General features: G+C 32.2%; 2 protein-coding genes across 2 annotated transcripts; one reads left to right on the top strand and one right to left on the bottom strand.

The window, feature by feature from the left end:
* Window positions 1-757: 757 nt before the first annotated feature.
* Window positions 758-6995, bottom strand: LOC126742084 (4-aminobutyrate aminotransferase, mitochondrial-like). Its single transcript, XM_050448620.1, has 9 exons — window positions 6829-6995; window positions 5062-5177; window positions 4838-5005; window positions 4581-4783; window positions 4274-4453; window positions 4030-4210; window positions 3788-3969; window positions 1046-1314; window positions 758-983 (listed from the first exon to the last, which is right to left on the bottom strand). Exons 1-9 carry the CDS (start codon window positions 6875-6877, stop codon window positions 862-864), a joined length of 1470 nt encoding a protein of 489 aa, XP_050304577.1. The 5' UTR covers window positions 6878-6995; the 3' UTR covers window positions 758-861.
* LOC126742083 (cilia- and flagella-associated protein 100-like) lies at window positions 1400-3777 on the top strand. The gene is made up of 3 exons (XM_050448619.1): window positions 1400-2377; window positions 2430-3041; window positions 3357-3777. Exons 1-3 carry the CDS (start codon window positions 1478-1480, stop codon window positions 3723-3725), a joined length of 1881 nt encoding a protein of 626 aa, XP_050304576.1. The 5' UTR covers window positions 1400-1477; the 3' UTR covers window positions 3726-3777.
* Window positions 6996-19020: the final 12025 nt, after the last annotated feature.

The raw sequence follows: 19020 nt of genomic DNA, 5'->3' as shown, positions 1-19020 counted from the left end.
AAACAGTCAACTGATTTATTTGACACACTAAACACAATTACTTAAGACTACTACAAGTATTAATTTACACTATAATTATTGACTTCTATTTATATCGATTATTCATCAATATTCTGACATGAACTGGCCTGGCGGCGAGGGCTCCTTAGATCCTACCTAGACCATGAATCCGGAAAACTCGCGAACCTTCCATGTGTCACCAGAGATGTCGTGCGGTATTCCCGTTTACGTTACTGTGATGAATTCGGAATGACGAGAAACAGCTGATATATTCTCGGCGTTTTGCGACTTTGCCAATAAAAGCTTAGATACTGTGCAGCTATTATTTTTAAGGTACTATCAAATATATAATGTCATAAAAGTGGGAACAAACTGATATTTTGGCAATTAAATAGGCATATTTTCAATCTTTGAGAAACAAGGAAATTATTGACCAGGATTTCGAGATCCGGTTATTAATTTTCTTCTTAATAATCCTAGGTGATTCGGATATGGTAATTTTTGACATCAATAAATATTTAACATTGCCATTGAAGCATGATATTAGATTTAGTATGAAGAAGCCCCAGTTTTTGCGTATTTTTAATTCGCCAATAGTCTTATGAAAATTTTTATGTAAGAAGGGCAAAACATTAAGCAAACACAAAAAGCGTAGACCGATATCAGAAATACATAAAAGGAAAACGGAAAAACTATTTATTCCAATAGGTAGTTTTCCAATACTTGATTTCTGTAGGAAAAAATGATAAAATAAATCTAATATTAATGTATATATATATAATTAAAACTATTGTAAATATAAAATATGTGTATAAACTTATAATAATATAATATAAGTTTAATATTAATAAAAATAAATATTTATTTTACTTCTTTAATAACTTGAGCAAATTTATCCAAAAGGATATCAGCATGGTGTTCCTGGAAAGTTAAGGATGGCCTAAGCCTAATGGCGTGATCCCCGCAACCACCAACAATAACTCCTAAAATACCAATTAAATTTTAAATTAAATATTTACGACTTTTACAATTTTATTTTACTAACCCTTTGACTTAAGCTTTTCCAGAATATTATCTCTAGTTTTTGTATTAACAGCATTTATAGCTAAAAATGTCCCTCTTCCTCGTGTTGAATTTAATAAGGCAGGATTTTCTTTTTCTATCGATAACAGTCCCGATTTCAATTTATCGCCAGTTTTAACCACTTGGACCAACAGGTTTTGCTGCTTAATCACTTTTAAAACTGCCTCTAACAGGAAAAGCTTTCCTGGATCTCCCATCCAAGTATTAAAAATTCTGTAAGGCTGCTTTGGCCTATAAAACATTATTGATTTAATAAAATTACGTTTTTACAAACAGTTTGATCGATATCAAATTATTTGTGTGTCGCGAACGTGCGTTTACGAATTTCTTGACATATTTTGTCAAAACTTTACGATTTTATTTTACATTTATTTAAATATATTACTACTTCAAAATGGAGAATAAATCTCAAGAAGAATCTGCAATTAGGGCAAGTTTGATGCCAGGAAAGCCAGATTCTCAAGCTTCTTTAGACCAGTTGATTATTAAATCAACCTCCTCTTCCTCAAAATCATCTGTGCAAGGAAAGATCAGGTTCCAGAGGCAGAATTTATATAAACGCAAGAAGGTACAAAAATCCATAAAAGAGATTATTAAGCCGAAGACACCTCTAAAGAAGAGATATTTTACTACGGGTCATGGAATAGACGAAACGACAAAGAAAGATTTAAGTAAAGAACCATCTCCCTTCAAGTATCCCCAAGACCTTGAAGAATTTGCCCATAAAGTTATGACCAAGGCATGGAGAAATGATATAAGAGTAAAAGAGCTTAAAGTAAAGTGCTCGCAAAAACCTAGCCATAAAGACAGACAAAGACAGGATCTTCTGCAAAGATTGTATGTTGAAGATCCAACTATAGATACTTTAACTACTATTGTGGATCTTGCGCCTGAATATTTCACAATAGTAGAAGGACGTCCAATTCCAGATAACATGGACATTAGAAAATACATAGATACAGTGAGAGACTCTCTTAGGACTCAAATAGTCAATGGATACAGGGAAGATGACATTATGCTGATAGAAGAAAATCTTCTTCTTGAGCAAAAGATTATAGAAAAAATTTTGGCAAACTATAATAAATATGTTAATACTTTCGAAGAGTTCCTTTATAGGGATCACACCTCTTCAATGGAGTTGCTAAAAGAATCGGAAAGAGTGGCAACAGAAGCTTATGATAAATACAACGAATATAAGTTAGTCGCTAAGCAGTATGGAGCAGCAAGATCATCTTTATATAACTCTGAAGAAAAATGGAGAAACTGTCAGATGTACGAAAAGTTTTTACACCTGGTAAGTGTAATCGATTAAACCGATATTCTTTACTTATAATTTTTGCATCAAGGTAAGTCCATTCAGTTGGCGGCAGCAACACCAAACTAATGCACCAGGAACTTCCTTTAATGAAGACGATGACCTGGAAGAAAATCTATTTGGAAAGTACTGTCTGTCTCTTGAAAGGGAACAAGAACTATCCCTTAATGATCTCCTGGGTAAATTCCAAGAAGAAAATCCAGAGGATGACTCTCCAGAACTATATTTCACCAATCCCGAGCAATTAATAGAAGTGTTTCGGTTCATGGAGATGCAGAATCTCAATTCGTTACTTCACTCAGAAGAATTGGCCTTACCCCTTGAACAAGTTAGATATGGAATGCGACGCGCAGAAGAAATGTTCGATAAGGAAATTAAGAACCTTAAAGAGATCATAGATAAGTTGGAAGGAGGCATTAGCTGGGAAGAAGAAAGAGCCAAATATTTGGAGGAATTGGCTTTGAAGTTAATTGGTAATGAATTTAAGAAGTTGGTTATGGATGATGAAGTCTTAAACCTTCATGTTTTTGTTGAGGAGGTGTATGAGACCAGAATAGGGCCGAACGATGCCAACCTATGTATAGATGATATGATGAAAGCCATAGAAGCTAGATACAGACACGAACTGCTTGCACTTGATAAGGTAATGTTTTTTTTTTAAATATATTTATATGGAGAGTATAACAGATGCACATTTTGAGAATAGGCTTTTCTTAATAATTTTCTTAATAATCTCATCGTATTTTCTCCAGTTCTCTCCCATCTCTCGACATTCTATGTTCGATCTGGGTCGAACTCTAGTTAATAGAGAGAATAGAAGAAACCCTATAGTTCTCTTTTAACTTGTGCCCTAGATTTGCTATTAGAAGTTAATATTGTTAATTTTAGGTTGACTAGGCCTGTATACATGCTGGAATAATGCTTCCAGATTTCACCCACTAATAAAAGTACGTTTTAGGTTCCAGCAGAACAAGTAGCACTACTAGAAAGTGGTTGTTACGCTGAACAAATGATGGTGATGCGTTTGGCTGAAAAAGCAGCTAAGCAGTACGCGGAGCTTGAGCAGCTGACCTACAAACTTAACAGAGCATTTGCTCCTCCATATAAGAAAACTGCTGGTAAAGAGTTGAAGAAGAGGTCTCCTCCTGTTGAGCAAAGAGGCCAAGTTGTAGCCCCGCCTCGTGAGCTAACGCAAACTGAAGCGGAATATTTGGACTTCTTTACGGATTATTGCAAGTATTCTGATGATCCTAAAGATTACGGAATTAATACTGCTGCGGAACCGAGGCAAGTTATCATAGAGTTGTCAAGCGAGGAAGAAAAGTGATTAGTAGATTTCAATATGTCATCAACTTTTAATAAAATTTATTATAATTTAATATTACTCACCTCATATCCATATTATGGAAATATCCACCGGTGATCATTTTTTTACTGAATGTGACAATGTCTGGAGGAGTTTCTAAATTAAAGTGCTCATGACACCACATTTTTCCAGTTGGACCACAACCAGTTTGCACTTCGTCTATCAATAATCCTGCACTATTCTTTTTAGCAATTTTTTGTAAGCCCTTAAATATATATACAGATAATTTATGTAGCAATGTAGCAATGAATATAATTAAACTCACCTGGAAGAACTCAGGAGAAGCCTCATTGTCTCCCCCTTCGGACTGAATAGGTTCAACAACAATCCCTGCCACCGGAACGCCCTTTTTCTTATACTGTTCGAAGAGATCTTCAACTTCTGCCAGGCATTTTTGGTCTTCGGCTTGGTTTTCTTTAATATTTTCCTCCAAGGGATACTTGTAACTAGAAATAGTAGGTAGTTTAGTATCACAAAACATTGGGAAATTTAGTAAAGTATTAAATTACCTAGGGAAATGAGCAATAGGCCAGTCCAAGGAAGGCACGTCCAACTTATGGACTGCTTTTGAATGTGTTGTGGCTAAGGTACCCATGGTTCTTCCGTGAAAAGCACCGTGGAAGGATAGAAGTGAAAGACGGGGACAACCTGGTTCTTTGTTAATCATACATGTAGTTTTTTCTAGTTCACTATAAAAATGTAAATATGTTCATTCATCATAGAATATTTATCTTCAGCTTTAGAATATTCTTGACATTCCAACAATATTTCTGGTATACCTGTGACTCGTCATTTAAGAAGCCTATTAACATTTACCTAAAATCGACATTTTCACCTCTCTCTTTTGCCCGATAACTCATGAACAATGCTTTATAAGCATTTTCATTGGAGCAAGAACCACACATCATGGTCATGACTTGTGGCAAGCCTGGAGATACGCTGAGTAAAACATCTTTTAATTTTTGCGGCCATTCTTCACTAGGATATACGCCAAGAGCTGGTCGATTTATCAGAGCTCTCTAAAAATTTTATTGAAATAAAATATTTAGAGTGACAGTTTTCCTATTGCTTACTATCCTATGATCCTCATTAAACACAGTTAACAATTCCGGATGATTATATCCAATTGGAATAGAAGAAATTTGAGTAAAACTGTCCAGGAACACGTTATCGTCAACGTCAACGAGATAGTTTCCTATAGATTTGTCATAGTTTACAAATAGTTGGACACTGCCACTTTGCTAAAAGATACCTCCAGTATTAATTGCAAATCACTCTCCTTTTGACTAAACCTTACATTAATAGCATTAATATCTGCAACTAATTTCTTAGTTCTGGGTCCGGGTACTTCTGTTTTAATGTTGGGACCGCTTGGTTCGCCTGGTACTAAGGATGTTGCTGTTCTAGTACTACCTAGCTCGTAAAAGTTAATTGATAGATCATTAATATATAATATAATATATAACAGACAACTTATTAGAAAAAAATTTTAAAAATATTAAATAATATTGAGTTTATAGGTAGAAACTGGATACTACTATACCATACACAAATAAACGCGTCTTTTCAGCATATCCGTTAAGTCATTATGAGAAAAGAGGATATATTAATTTTACTGTGAGAAAAAGACCTAAATTTCCAGTTTCTTCATTAAGCCGATGTTGTAATAGCTCCTTTATTGACCAATTGAAAGATTCTGTTTGAAAGTGTGGACATCTAGATGTAAACAGGAGTAGCGTTCAGCCTTATGGAACTAGAATATGGCGAGATGTGAATTGGTGTTTATAAGCATTAGTTTATGATCTTATCAAAGGCCTTGGAGATATCGAGAAAAACTGATCCTGTGTTCTAATCACGGTTTGGTCCATCAAAGATGTGTCTGCTAATCTGATGCACAATGAAGGCTTTGGTATTGCGCTTTAAAGAGCATATAGAGGCTAACCTTTAGGCCATTGCTTTAGCTTGCATGATATATACACTTACTTCAAAAACAATGAGAAATCCTTCAAAATACTCGATAATTTTGTTTGGTCTTAAGAGAGTATGGACCTTGTAATGGTATGTAAACCTGGAAAATGTAAACATTCAAATAAGATAAAAGGGTTTTTTTAGAAAGCATTTTGGCCTGTAAATTTATATCGCGTTGTCGTTGGTATCAAACTTAAGTTTAGAATGCATGCTTCAAAAAATATTTTAAATGTATATATCTCTTTAAGGATGTGCTTCAGGTTCAACTGAAAAAACTGGATGGAGTATCTGAGAGCTGTTTTTTTCATATTTGAGTGTTTTTCAATGTTTAATGTAATCTTGTAATTTGATAGCTTGATGAATTAGCTTTATGATTCCATTAATGACAGTTTCACAAAGTTTATAGTTAAAATGGCAGAAATTTGGTTTGCAGGCACTTCAGAAGTCTTAAGGTCTGGGTGAGGACTTTCCAGCACGTTGAAAGAAAATTAAACACTATTAGTTAATAATTAAATAGATATAAAGGAGATTAAGATATTATCCGGGGTTGTTGATCTAAATATTTCAAATCCAATCATATAATTTTTAATTTTTATATTTAAATTTAAAGTTGACATTGTGATGGTAATGCGTTCTTGACCTATCAGAGTGGCTGCTAATGCCAGAAAAAGCAAATATATTAAATTTATCACCGGTGCAACATTTTAGACCTATAGTTAAAGTTATCATTGTAATCTCTAATTTTGTATTGTATTGTATTCACGACAAATACAATTTTTTTTTATATGTATATTCGCATTCAGAGGTATAATGTGATATACTATAGTTGATTTAATATAGACCTATATAACATATTTTTTTTATTCTATGATGATGATTTTGAACTTTTTTTTTCTGTAATTACATCCTAAAGCAAAAATTGTTTGAAGAAATAAAATAAGTCAAATACTCTTATCCCATATATATAATATTCTGTCTCCAGAAAACAAAACACTCTTATAAAAATTAGGTTTTCGTGCTCTATCGCCTCTTAAAATGCGTCCGTATTATGTAATGAAACACACTATACGATAAAAATAAAAATTGCCTTTCTTACCTGTTTTCCCAACATTTTTAAAAACACCTTGCACTCGTCTGGCCCACATTGCTTACAACAGCCACCGTTAATATTTGGTATGAATTCGGTATTCTCGACCTTGCCAGTAAAGAAAGTACTTTATTTAAATAAGCCAGATCGGTTTGTTTAATATCAGCGGCGTATCGAAAAATAAAATATTTAATATGATTAAATAGTAATTTTCCGATTTTTGGTAATCTCTATCGATGATAAAATATACATATTTTTGGTGATATCATTTCGTTTTCCGAATCAATCGTAAATTGATATTTGTGTAAAATATTGTAGACCGGTGATTTTATCCTGTCCAATCGGTGACTTGGTCATATAAGCCGGAGAATAATTTAATAATATGGTAGACAATATACAATTACCTTTTACCTACCAATCTTAAATACCAAAATAAGATGTAGGTATAGAACCTTATTACTGGAACAGTCTCTTCGGACATCATTCTAATAATCAATTAAATTCTATTTTTCTACCTTTGAACTTCCATTGCCTTTATTCTAAATTTAGCACGACGTCGGGTAGTTAGGCAGTACCACTCCAACTCTTATCAAGTATAAATTAAGAATAATAACTATTCTACATGTCTACATACTAGAATGTGACGTCTGGCCAAGTGTAAAGTGCATTCGATTTTGCAGTGTCCTGAGAATAGAGGTTTTCAGATGGTTTTGCGTGATGTAAGTTGCTTCCAGCTTATGTTTTAACAATTCGACCAAGCGTGTTCTGCTATTCCTGATCTAAAAACGTCTTTTAGGGTCCTCCAGGACTCTCAGTGGTCGCTTTGTCTCTGGTTGATAACTCTTCAGTTTTTGGCGTCCAGTCTAGTAGTCTTCAAAGTGAAGACAAGTGTCTTGATATTGAATTTTCTAGCAATTCTTCTGAATAAAACAGAGGAAACTCCGAATTTTTATTCTCTTTTCTTGTTATCTCTGCTGCTTTCTTAATAGTTATCTTTATTAGTTTGCTTCTATACCTGTTCTGCTGTAACTCTTTGGCGTTGAATTCTATTTATGGTCAACTTTGTTGTTCCATATTGTAGCTGCCCTGTTATACAGGGTTTTAATGATTCCCACCTTTATTGCACCAGGATGATTGCAGTTATAGTGTAGGTATTTTCCTGTCCGATAGACTGATGTCCTTAGGTATCCATTGTTGTTCTTCATAAGAACATCTAAGAAGAGCAGTGCTGATTGAGTTTCCATCGTGAATTTCTTTCGCCATTGAACTTACAGTCATGGAAAAAAAGTTTGTGAAATACATTTCTGAGAACCGGGGCTATATAAGTTGCAGTTTTGAGCCACGTTAATATTTACGAGAAGTAAAGTACCAAGTTTTAAGGCAATTATCTACAGCTTCTAGTAGACTAATTTTTTTAACATTGTAAGTACTACCTGCATGTATAACACATGACTGATACAACATGATAAATTTGCAATTTTTTAAATTAACTCACAATGAGTGAAGGGAACTTCACAAATATATACTTAGGGATAAATTAATTGATCAGAGTCTCTTTAAGCCCATATTACTTTTATTTATATTAGAGGTTAGACGAATAAAAGTATTGTCATAGCTATTATTATCGTCTATCTAATCTCTTTAAATTCTCTTAATATTTAATCCCTTATTAACAGATCCACGAAATTATATGAAATGTAAACAGCCACATACAATATAATGTTATTATTAAGCAAACAATTATAATTAAGGATCTTAGAGTAATTAGGAGTTTTTCGACACTTCTAGGGAAAATTTAGCAGATTATATTAGAAAATAGCACTTTGATAAGATGGACAATTAAAAATATTTTAACAGTGACGAAATTGGAAAAAAAAATTTAACAATATCTTAAAATCTACTTATTGCTGGTAATCCACAAGAATTATCCACTATTCAGTGCCTGATGGTCCATCAACTGCTATTCAAGCGTATCCTGAATAAGTATACTCGATAGTATTTCCTGGAGTAGTTCTTTTTGACAAATCTTAAATATAACTTAAATATTATGGCTAGTAGGAAAATACTAATTCAATGTTTAAACTTTTAACGAATAAAAAAAATTACAATTTCGTAGATTCTCCCTGTCTGCTGTTAGCGATGTCCTTGTCGGGCAGTAGGCCTTTTAGGTTGGAGCGGGTATTTAAAGATATTTCACCTCAAATTAAGCCACCAACACGAGCCTGCCTTTCTTGAATTCTACAGTCCGAAAAAGTCCGTTTTCAGACTAATACATTAATTATGATTTAAAAGAATCTTTACCAGTAACTTCCACAAACTATTTGATTAAGTTTCTTATCAAAAGGGCAATAGTTAAAGACGTAAATATTTATAACTGTAGAGGCCATACAAGATGATCTTCTATTCCTTTTTTCTGTGATCCCAATTCTAACATTCAATATGTCAGCAGTACGTCGTTATTGATTAAAAATATCTTCAGTTAGCAATTCGCAGGAACCTTTGGACTATATACGCCTTCGGATCTTCCATATACACAAATATTACGGGAGAGGCCTTTTTGCATGGATTTGAAATTCGATATGACTAATGTTCTTTGATCTGACCGGCATAGTCGGGACGTCCATACCTAAAAAACCAAATTTGACCAACAAAAATTAACTTTTCTTAAAAAGAAATCGACTTTTTACAATACTAAAGGGTGTTTCAATAAGAGCTTAAGATTTCAGTGTTAAATAAAACATAGTTTTCTGTGGCAAAATAATGAAATGTACATTTGTTAATTATGTATGAAAAACAAAATATATTTTAAATAGCCGGCACGGATTTACATATATGTAGTAATATTTCATTGATACAGCGTCTAATTTTTATATTCATTGCTGCGATGGTTGCAGGCTTATTAGCATAAATCTGTGACTTTAGAAAGCCCCATATTCCAGAAGTTTAAAGGCATTAAATCGCAAGAGAGTGGAGGTCAATTCTGATCACCAAATCGAGAAATGACACGATCAGGAGCAAATTTGTGCAAGATCGTTAATGTTTCACGGGTGGTATGACATGTGCCACCGTCCTGCTGAAACTACATGTCATTGAGTTATCATAGTATGATAACATTCGCCATTCACCGTTACTGCATTACCTTCTTCGTTTTCGATACACGTTGTAGATGCATTGCTTTCTGATGAACCTTTCGTTTATTTTCTAAGAACCAAATATGACAGTTTAGCGTATTAATGAAGCCATCAAGGTGAAAATAGACCTCATCACTGAAAATGATTTTGTTTGCAAAATCAGCAGGTTGTTCAAAATCCAATTGGTGAATTCTCTTCGCTCTGCATGGTCTGGTAGGAGTTGCTGAGTCAGTTAGATTGCAGCTGTAAATGTTTAGTGGGAATTCGCTGAAGCATTCGATGACGAAATGACGTCTCTGGCCTTTTTGTCACACTCTCCCGAATTGCCGTGATGTTTTGATCTAAACGAGCTCGTATCGTGAATTTCGTATCACTAACCGAACCAGTACTTTCAAATTCTTGGATTATTATTTTTACAGTAGATGAATTAGGAACATTATTTTAACCGAATATTGGACGTGCTTTACGAATAGTAACAATTAAACTTTTACCATTATGATAATAATATTTGACAATCAGGACGCGTTGTTCTACCGTGTTTGCTCCATGTTTACTAACTCCCATGCACTGCTTTGAGATTAAAATCTTCGAGAAATCGAGAAATGGATTTTTTTATTTATTGGTTATTTTACTTTGAAATTTTTTACTATGTATTTAGGATATTATTACAAAAGTGTACATACTACAAATTTATACTTAACAATGAAATATTTAAAAAAAATTAAAACATTTAATTGTTTCTTTTATAGACCAAAAATCAGGATATTAAATGGCATTTTATTTTAATATTTTTTTACTGATAATATCTTCTATAACAATTTCCAAGCAAAAAAAAAAAATAATGAGAAAATTAATTATCTTAAGTACATGATTAAATCGATAAATGATTGAAACATTATTTCATGGACGTTAGGAAAATACCGATACGGTCAACTTAATCTTAAGATGAGATGCTCGACAATAAAGAAGATTAAAAAAATAATAAATTTTATTTAAAAATTACGTTTCACATTTTAAATAAAGAGGCTGAACAAAGAAATTTAGATTAAAGATCTTTTTTATGTAACTAAATATTCTCTGTACCAAAAAAAGTTATTCCAAGGTTCATCTTCGTCTTTTGCTTAGCTATTTAGCAGGGAAGTGTTCTGGATCCGTTATTATTTATAATATATGTAAATGATATTAATACGATGAGACTGTAGTATGCGCAGCAGGAAAATATTTTAATAGTATAACCCGGATTATGAATAGTGAAATAAATATTGTTTACGATTGGCTATGTAAAAATAAGCTAAAGTTAAATATTGCTTAAATATTGCAAAAACAAAATGAATTATTTTAGGGTCAAAATCAAACTGTAATAAGTTTACTGAATCAGATAACCCTGTATATATAAATGGAGAGAAGGTAGAATTTGTTGCTGAAATTAAATATTTGGGGGTGGTTCTTGACCCACAGCTTAATTTCTCTTTACACATTGATTATGTTTGTAAAAAATTGGGTAAAAAAAATAATTTTTGTCACGCATTTCAAATCATTTATCTATGTGGACTAAAAAATTAGTTTTTAATACAATCAAATTATCTCATTTTTTTTTGGTAAAATGTTTTTTTCGAACCACGTCTCAATATGACTAAAAATCTCTATTTAGAAGAGCAAACACCTTTTCTTGCTGTGTGTGATTCCTCCTTGAATGTTTGTATTTCTCTTTAATATCAATGCACCATTGACTTACCGCTTTTCCTTAAAGTTGACTACTTTGAACTTAAATCCTAATTCATCGCTAGAAGGTAAAATCTGCTTATGACTTTTTCATTTTTGATGGGGTTTTAAGAATTATCTCAATCATGGAATCTCACTATCAGGACTTGTGCAAATCTCCTTTCATTTTTCTGCATCTTCCAAAGTTACATTTTGTCGGATACGGGACACCGGTTAAAAAGCGAACCCTTTTAACTCAGGGTTCTTTATTATATTTTGATATACCTTTAAATGGCATTTCTTGGCATCTTTACTAAAAAAATATATATTAATAATGCTTGGTTTTCTGCATTTTCTACTTTACTTGCTTCTTCAATGCTAGTGTGACTAAGCTTTCACTGTTCTGATAACTGTTAAATTTTTTGCTGTAAACGCCATCATATTTTTATTCCTCCATGGTCTCCAAAAATCGGGACTTAGCACGAAGCATTTTAAGTCTTCAAATGAATTATATAAAATAATTGTTAAAAAATCAATACACCCTATTCCTGCACTAGGTAATTCCACTAACAAACTAAATTAAAAAAAAAAACAGACTACATCAAAATCAGGAAAATTTTTTAAGACTGCTACTACCTGGAGTATGCTTGCGATTTTATGAGAAATATGTAAAATTTTGTTCGTTTGAGTGACGTAAAGAATAAAAAGCTAGTATGTGAGGGGAAATGTTACACGTGGATTTTTTTATTTTGGTCTTAATAAATCTACTTAAAAGACATATAAAATAAATTGCGGTCTGTGATTATTAGTGCTATTTGAAATATATCGATTTGCTTATTATACAGGGTGTCCCGAAATTACATCGCAATATTTTACCAGCCACATCTTTGTCTAAAAATAAGACAAAAAGTCCATATACAGTATGGTTCAAAAGTGCATCGTTTTTAAGTTACAGGGTGTTTTATGAATCATGTTAAAGATGGTTTTTTGTTAATATATCTGGAACGCCTGGTTGTAATCTTTTGAAATTGTCAACATTTACTAGTGGTTTTATTAAAAACTGGTACTGCAACCATTTTTGCCAAAATGTATACAGAGTCGTGTAAAATAAGTGGTCGGTAAAGTTTAAATTGTTAAAACTTTTTTTTTAGCAACTCCGTGATAATTTTGGTATTAGAATTGAAAAGAACAAACATTTTTACATAAAAAAAGGTGCTCTTGTCTAATTTCGATAGGAGCTTCCGTTTTCGAAAAAATCAATTATTAATAAATCATGAATTGGTATTTCAAAAAGTAACTACAAATAACATCTTGTAAAATAATACTTGGCTGTGTTTGTTGACAATTAGTTTAGTAGACAATTAGTTTATTTGTTAAATTTTGTTTAACGTTTTGTTGACATTTCACATTTTTTAAATTTGCTTTGGCAAAGTAAATTAGTTCTTTTTTGTGATTCATTTTTCAAAAATGATGGATAAGTTTAGAGTTAGCTGACATGCATTTTGTTTATGGTTTGTGTAATGGCAGTTCTTTAGCGGCTGTCCGTGAGACATATTCCAGATCGTCAAGTTTTTATAAACACTCACCGAAATTTATGCAATAACGGAAGTTTTCAAAGAGCTCGTGAACAAGGCAGACCACAAGAAGATTATAATTTAGAAAATGTTTTAAATGTTTTTGAAGAAAATCCGGGGGCAAGTATAAGAAATGTGTCAAGAGCCACACATATCTCTCGCTCTATAGTAAGTAATTAAAAAAATTACTTATTGTTACGATAGTAATTTATTTTTTTTTAGATTGGAAGAATGCTAAGATCCCAAGGGTTACATCCGTTTCATTACCAGCGGGTCCAAGATTTAGAGCCAGACGATTTTCCGTTAAGGATCCAATTTTGTCAATGGGTAATTAATAATCCAAACTTAATTCCTTCCATTTTATGCATCCGCCCATAGCCACTTTCACACGAAATGGTTCATTTAACATGCATAATATGCATTTTTGGGAAGATCAAAATCCAAGAGCCATAAGGCGTAGTAATTTTCAAAGAAGGTTTTCGGTAAATTTGTGAGCGGGATTAATCGGGGACCAACTTATTGGCCCAATAGAATTACCCAATCGGCTAACTTCGGAGAATTATCTTCATATGCTGGAAAATAATCTTGTGGAGCTTCTGGAAGAAGTTCCTCTTATCTTACGCCAAAACATGATTTTTCAACAAGACGGAGCGCCTGCTAATTTTGGTCGCAATGTGCGTGAGTGGATGAATAACCATTTTCCTGAACGTTGGATTGGTCGAGGTGGTCCTATAAATTGACCTCCTCGATCTCCAGATCTAACTTCGTTAGATTATTATTTATGGGGACATTTAAATGAGTAGGTATATGCCGTGGAGATAAATACCCGTGAACAACTGATGCAAAGGATTAATTGTGCTGAATTAATAAAATAAAGAGAAATCCATTTTTTGTTTTAAGGGCTACTCGCGCAATAACGCGTAGGGCAAGATTGTGTCTTCAGCAAAATGGAAACCACTTTGAACATTTGTTGTAATTTGTGCTTTTTTGTTTAGTGTTTTTATGTTTTTTTTTTACGTAATAAATTAATTGTTCCTTTTTTTACCTATTCAATTACATAAAAAAAAACAATTGAACTCGAAAAACAATTTTTGATCTTAAATAAAGTATTTGTGATAGTCTTAGGTCATGTTTATCCCCAACGGATTTTTAAGATGCTTTTTAATTTTATTAACTGTTACCAAAATAACTTACGCGTTCTCTTTGCAAAACATTTACATCTAATGTTTTCGAAAAGGGAAGCTCCTATCGAAATTAGACAAGAGCACCTTTTTTATGTAAAAATGTTTGTTCTTTCCAATTCTAGTACCAAAATTATCACGGAGTTGCTAGAAAAAAGTTTTAACAATTTAAACTTTACCAACCATTTATTTTACACGATCCTGTATACATTTTGGCAAAAATAGTTGCAATATCAGTTTTTAATAAAAGCAATAGTAAATGTTGAAAATTTCAAAAGATTATAACTAGGCGTTCCGGATATATTAACAAAAAACCAGCTTTAACATGATTCATAAAACACCCTGTAACTTAAAAACGATGCACTTTTGAACCATGCTGTATATGGACTTTTTGTCTTATTTTTAGACAAAGATGCGGCTGGTAAAATATTGCGATGTAATTTCGGGACACCCTGTATAAAGTCATTATATTAAAATATTCTATGTTGAGGTGAACTGTTAATTTCAGTATCCAGTAAGTTCAATTCACATTTTATAGCCTTACCAATTAACCACATTGAACAATTTTATGTTCATCTTCAGATAAACAATTTAAGTTTTATTTTGGAAGTTTATCTTCCACTGAGAACGTCATTGCAACACTAGATTAACTATTGTGAGTCAGTAGAAATTATCTACCAAAGATATCCAATCAGTAAGTTGTTACTTTTGAGAGTTTATAACCTGCCAGAAGCTACTTAGTGTAATAGGGATTTTGGAGCATATGTGGATTGCCCAAATAACTGAAATGCTGTGATCGTCTGCGAGTATCTTTCATTTCTCACCTTGTTTCAAACAGTTTCCTCAATGAAAGCGGTAGATATTTGGAACGAATATTCACAAATTTCCCAAGTCATTTTGGTGCACACACAATCATATTGCGTATATATTTAATATTCCAGCTAAAATGATTAAATATAAAAGTCATGGAGAATACTTCTATGATTTCAGGAATGATAATTGCTTGGAAATTAATGTCTATTTATTATATGTAGATTGAGATTGCCTTGAAGTTTGAGTGTTCATCTTGCTATTCAGAAAAATTCAAGTTGCTAAAATAATTTTCTCCTCATTTAAAGGACTTGATTGTGAGGAAAAAATCTAGTCATATAAAATATACTCAAACAAAAACGAATGATTATTTATCAACTCAGGCCGAATGTAAAAGAGAAAGATAATTATGTTATACAAATTACAACCGATATGGGTATTAATATATGAATGAATCCTTCGAATTTCTGGAGATTTATCAAATATACTAAGATTCTAAGTGTACTAAGCCACATACATCTTGGTGATCAATCTTCAAATAATGCCCATATTGTATTCGCTGACCATTTTTCTGCTGTTTATGATACGACAAATTGTACTTTATGTGAAACTCCAACACTCTCTAAACTTACCGTTTCCCCTTATAAGCTTAATATCTCTGAAACTAAGGAAAGCATCTGCCATCTAAAAAATTCATTATCATTAGATGCGCATAATTTGCCTAACTATTTTTTTTAAATCCTGCTCATTTATCTTTTAAAAACTTTTGCATATTCGGTTCAATTCGGCCTTGACTTCTTGCATCTTTTTGCACTTATGGAAAGATCGTTATATCACCCCTATTTTTAGGTCAAGCAATACACATCATGTTAAGAACTATGGTGGTATATCCAAATATTCAGTTATTCTGAAGGCCTTTGATAAGTTTAGATACAATTAATCGAATTGGCAATGTGACGGGTTACTAGGTTTGTATTCAGTGCAAATTTCTTACAAGTTTGAAACTGTTTCCAAACCATTCTTGATGCGCATGCGTAAATTATTACAACTTCTGATCGATTTGAAACCATCTGTGCGAACATCAAATACGGGTTGAGTGAAGAAGAAAAATAACCTCACATTTTTATGCCAGTGGAAAAATGGGAAAATAAATAAAACATAAACAAAAAAAAATTACATTACAACCTTAAAATAGCTGTATATTATTAATAGAGTTTAAGATGTGTGAGGTGTGATTATTTGCTACTTCAGGGTTTACTCTAGAATGGTCGAGAAATTCCATTCTATTAAATTGAGACACAGTTTAATCAAAATAGTTTTGATTTTCGAGCCTTATCCGTTCTTCAAGTAAATCTTCTTTAAAAGCCTGTATCGGAATCAACATAACTGTGAATTAACAAAATTCTGATCAAATTCTTCCGACGAGTTAAAATCACTCATTTCCTTAATTAACTCATTTTTAGACTAATCTAACAATTTAAAATAGAATTTTTCAAAACGAATATCAGGGACTATACAAAACGACAAAATACAAACAACCATTTAGAGGTTATGTTCATATTCCGAAGATTGGCGTTGACTGGCTACACGAATTCTCTGACACTTTGCTTGAAATAAATCCGAAAACAAGTCTGATTATCAGATGACGATCAGAAATTTGTGTAAGAACATCAAACTTTTGATTTGAAACCGATCAGAAGTTTCTGTGCGAACGCATTTTACTCAATTGCGCATGTTTATTTGTCGAAAACTTGTTTCTTACTGCTGTGAGAACTTTCTACAGTAGAAAGTTTCTTACTACTGTCTACGAAGCAACTCGGATTTACAGCTGGTATATTTACAGAATAAAAGTGGATTCCACCTATGCTGATTTGTCAGCTACTTTTGACAGTGTTAGTTCCGATTTATTGTTTTTTAAGTTGGGGAGTTTGGGATTTACTGAGCAGGCATTACGGCAATTGTCTGCTTTATCGAAGGTTTAACTCTTTGCAGATGACCTTAAATCGTATAGAAATTATTATATTTTGCTAACATTCTGTAGAATTGTCGTCGTCTTAGTATTATAAGTTTAAATTAAAGTATACTATAAATAATACTGACTTGCTATGTAAAAACCATCCTGACATTGCTTTCAATGAGAATTTTAATTTTAACAACCACATTTTCCAAGTTGAGTTGATATGATGCTGGGGTTTACCTTGAGAAATTGCACTGAATTTTCAATTGATATAGTGAAAACTTTATATTATTGTTTTCTTGTTAAAAGGTCTAGGTCAAAAATTAAATATGCTACAATTGCCTGGTGTATTTTATATGATTAATATATTGCATTGATTGAAAAGGTACAAAACCAATTTAAAAGTTCTGTGCTTATAAGTTAGGTTGGTCAGTGCAAAATTTTGATAGTCAAGTAATACTTAATCGATTAAATTTCAGGACGCGCTAATCCAGTTTGATCAAATTTTTGTTTTTAAAATAGTAAAACTGTCAAACTCAGTTCCATGTTAAATTTAATATTCCGCAATGGACACCAAGATCTTTTAACTTTTTTTGTCTAAGTTTTCATGGTTCAAACCATGGATATAGTATTCCCTTTCATCGGGCATTTAGATTTCTGAATAATCATAATGATATTGATATTTTTGATTTATTTTTGAACCAATTTAAAAACTTAATTAGTGGTAGATTGTAAATTCTGCATATGTGAATTATTATAATATCATAGTTTTGATTTACATGTTAATATAAGTAAGTAGAAATTGGCATTTCGATCATTAAATCATATTGGGCCTCTTTTATTTAATAATCTGCCAGATCAAATTAAAAAGTTTGAAAGCGAAAAACTATTCAAGAATAACCTTAAACAGTTCTTAATATCTACACTACACCTAGATATAAATATCTGTATGTGCAGTTATAATCACTATATAGATTTAAACATTCTAAAATTAGTAGCTAATTTAACTAAAATCAGTAAATGTTTGAATGAAAAGAAAAAAACTAGTTTAAATATTTTTAGTATAAAAATACAACTACAGTAGAACCAGAAACAAATTTAAATTTTCAACTATAAAATGTAAGCATTGTTGCTTAAAAATATTTTTTCTATGTATGTTCCTAATATTAACAGGCAGCAAGTTGTAGAACTTAGGGGCTAGGTAATTAAAGAATCAATTAATATTAGAATTACTGCTTGGTATAACAAAATGTTTATTGACGTTATTTCTAGTTCTATGGGAGTGATTAACTGTTGCAGTAAAGGATGGCTTGGAATAAATAAGTAGGCACACAGAATAAATATACACAGTTCTAATATTTGGAACATCTTCAGAATACAAGAGAGATGTGGAGTACCTTTTGTTCTTCTTTAAAATAACTTTAATAATATAGTTCTGAACTACGCTTAGTTGTTTAAGGGACTTATCGTACAGACCACCCCAGATAGGAATACCTTACCTTATTAAGGATTTCATCAGCGCCTTGTAAACCATTAATAAGATTTTTTTACTTAAAATATGCCTTAGAGTGTAAAATCTCAGAAAAAGTCTCCGAATATTGTTAGCAAGTCATGTTACGTGTGCGTCCCATTTCAGATGTCTATCAATTCTTATACCTAGATATTTGGTATACTCCACCTCCCCGATATACCCTCCTCCCAGCTTTACGGTTATAAAATGTGGTCGATTCACAGATGTGAGTGCGAAAGGGATAAAGTTTGTTTTAGTTATATTTAAAGTTAGTTTGGAATATTTGTAACCAACATAAAATCTTTGTGAGTCCTTCCTCGGCCAAAGCTTTAACATC

The sequence above is a fragment of the Anthonomus grandis genome, chromosome 11, assembly GCF_022605725.1.
Source record: "Anthonomus grandis grandis chromosome 11, icAntGran1.3, whole genome shotgun sequence".
Classification (NCBI taxonomy): Eukaryota; Metazoa; Arthropoda; class Insecta; order Coleoptera; family Curculionidae; genus Anthonomus; species Anthonomus grandis.
Note: the sequence above shows the minus strand (reverse complement) of the source record. Positions and strands in the feature narration are given on the sequence as shown.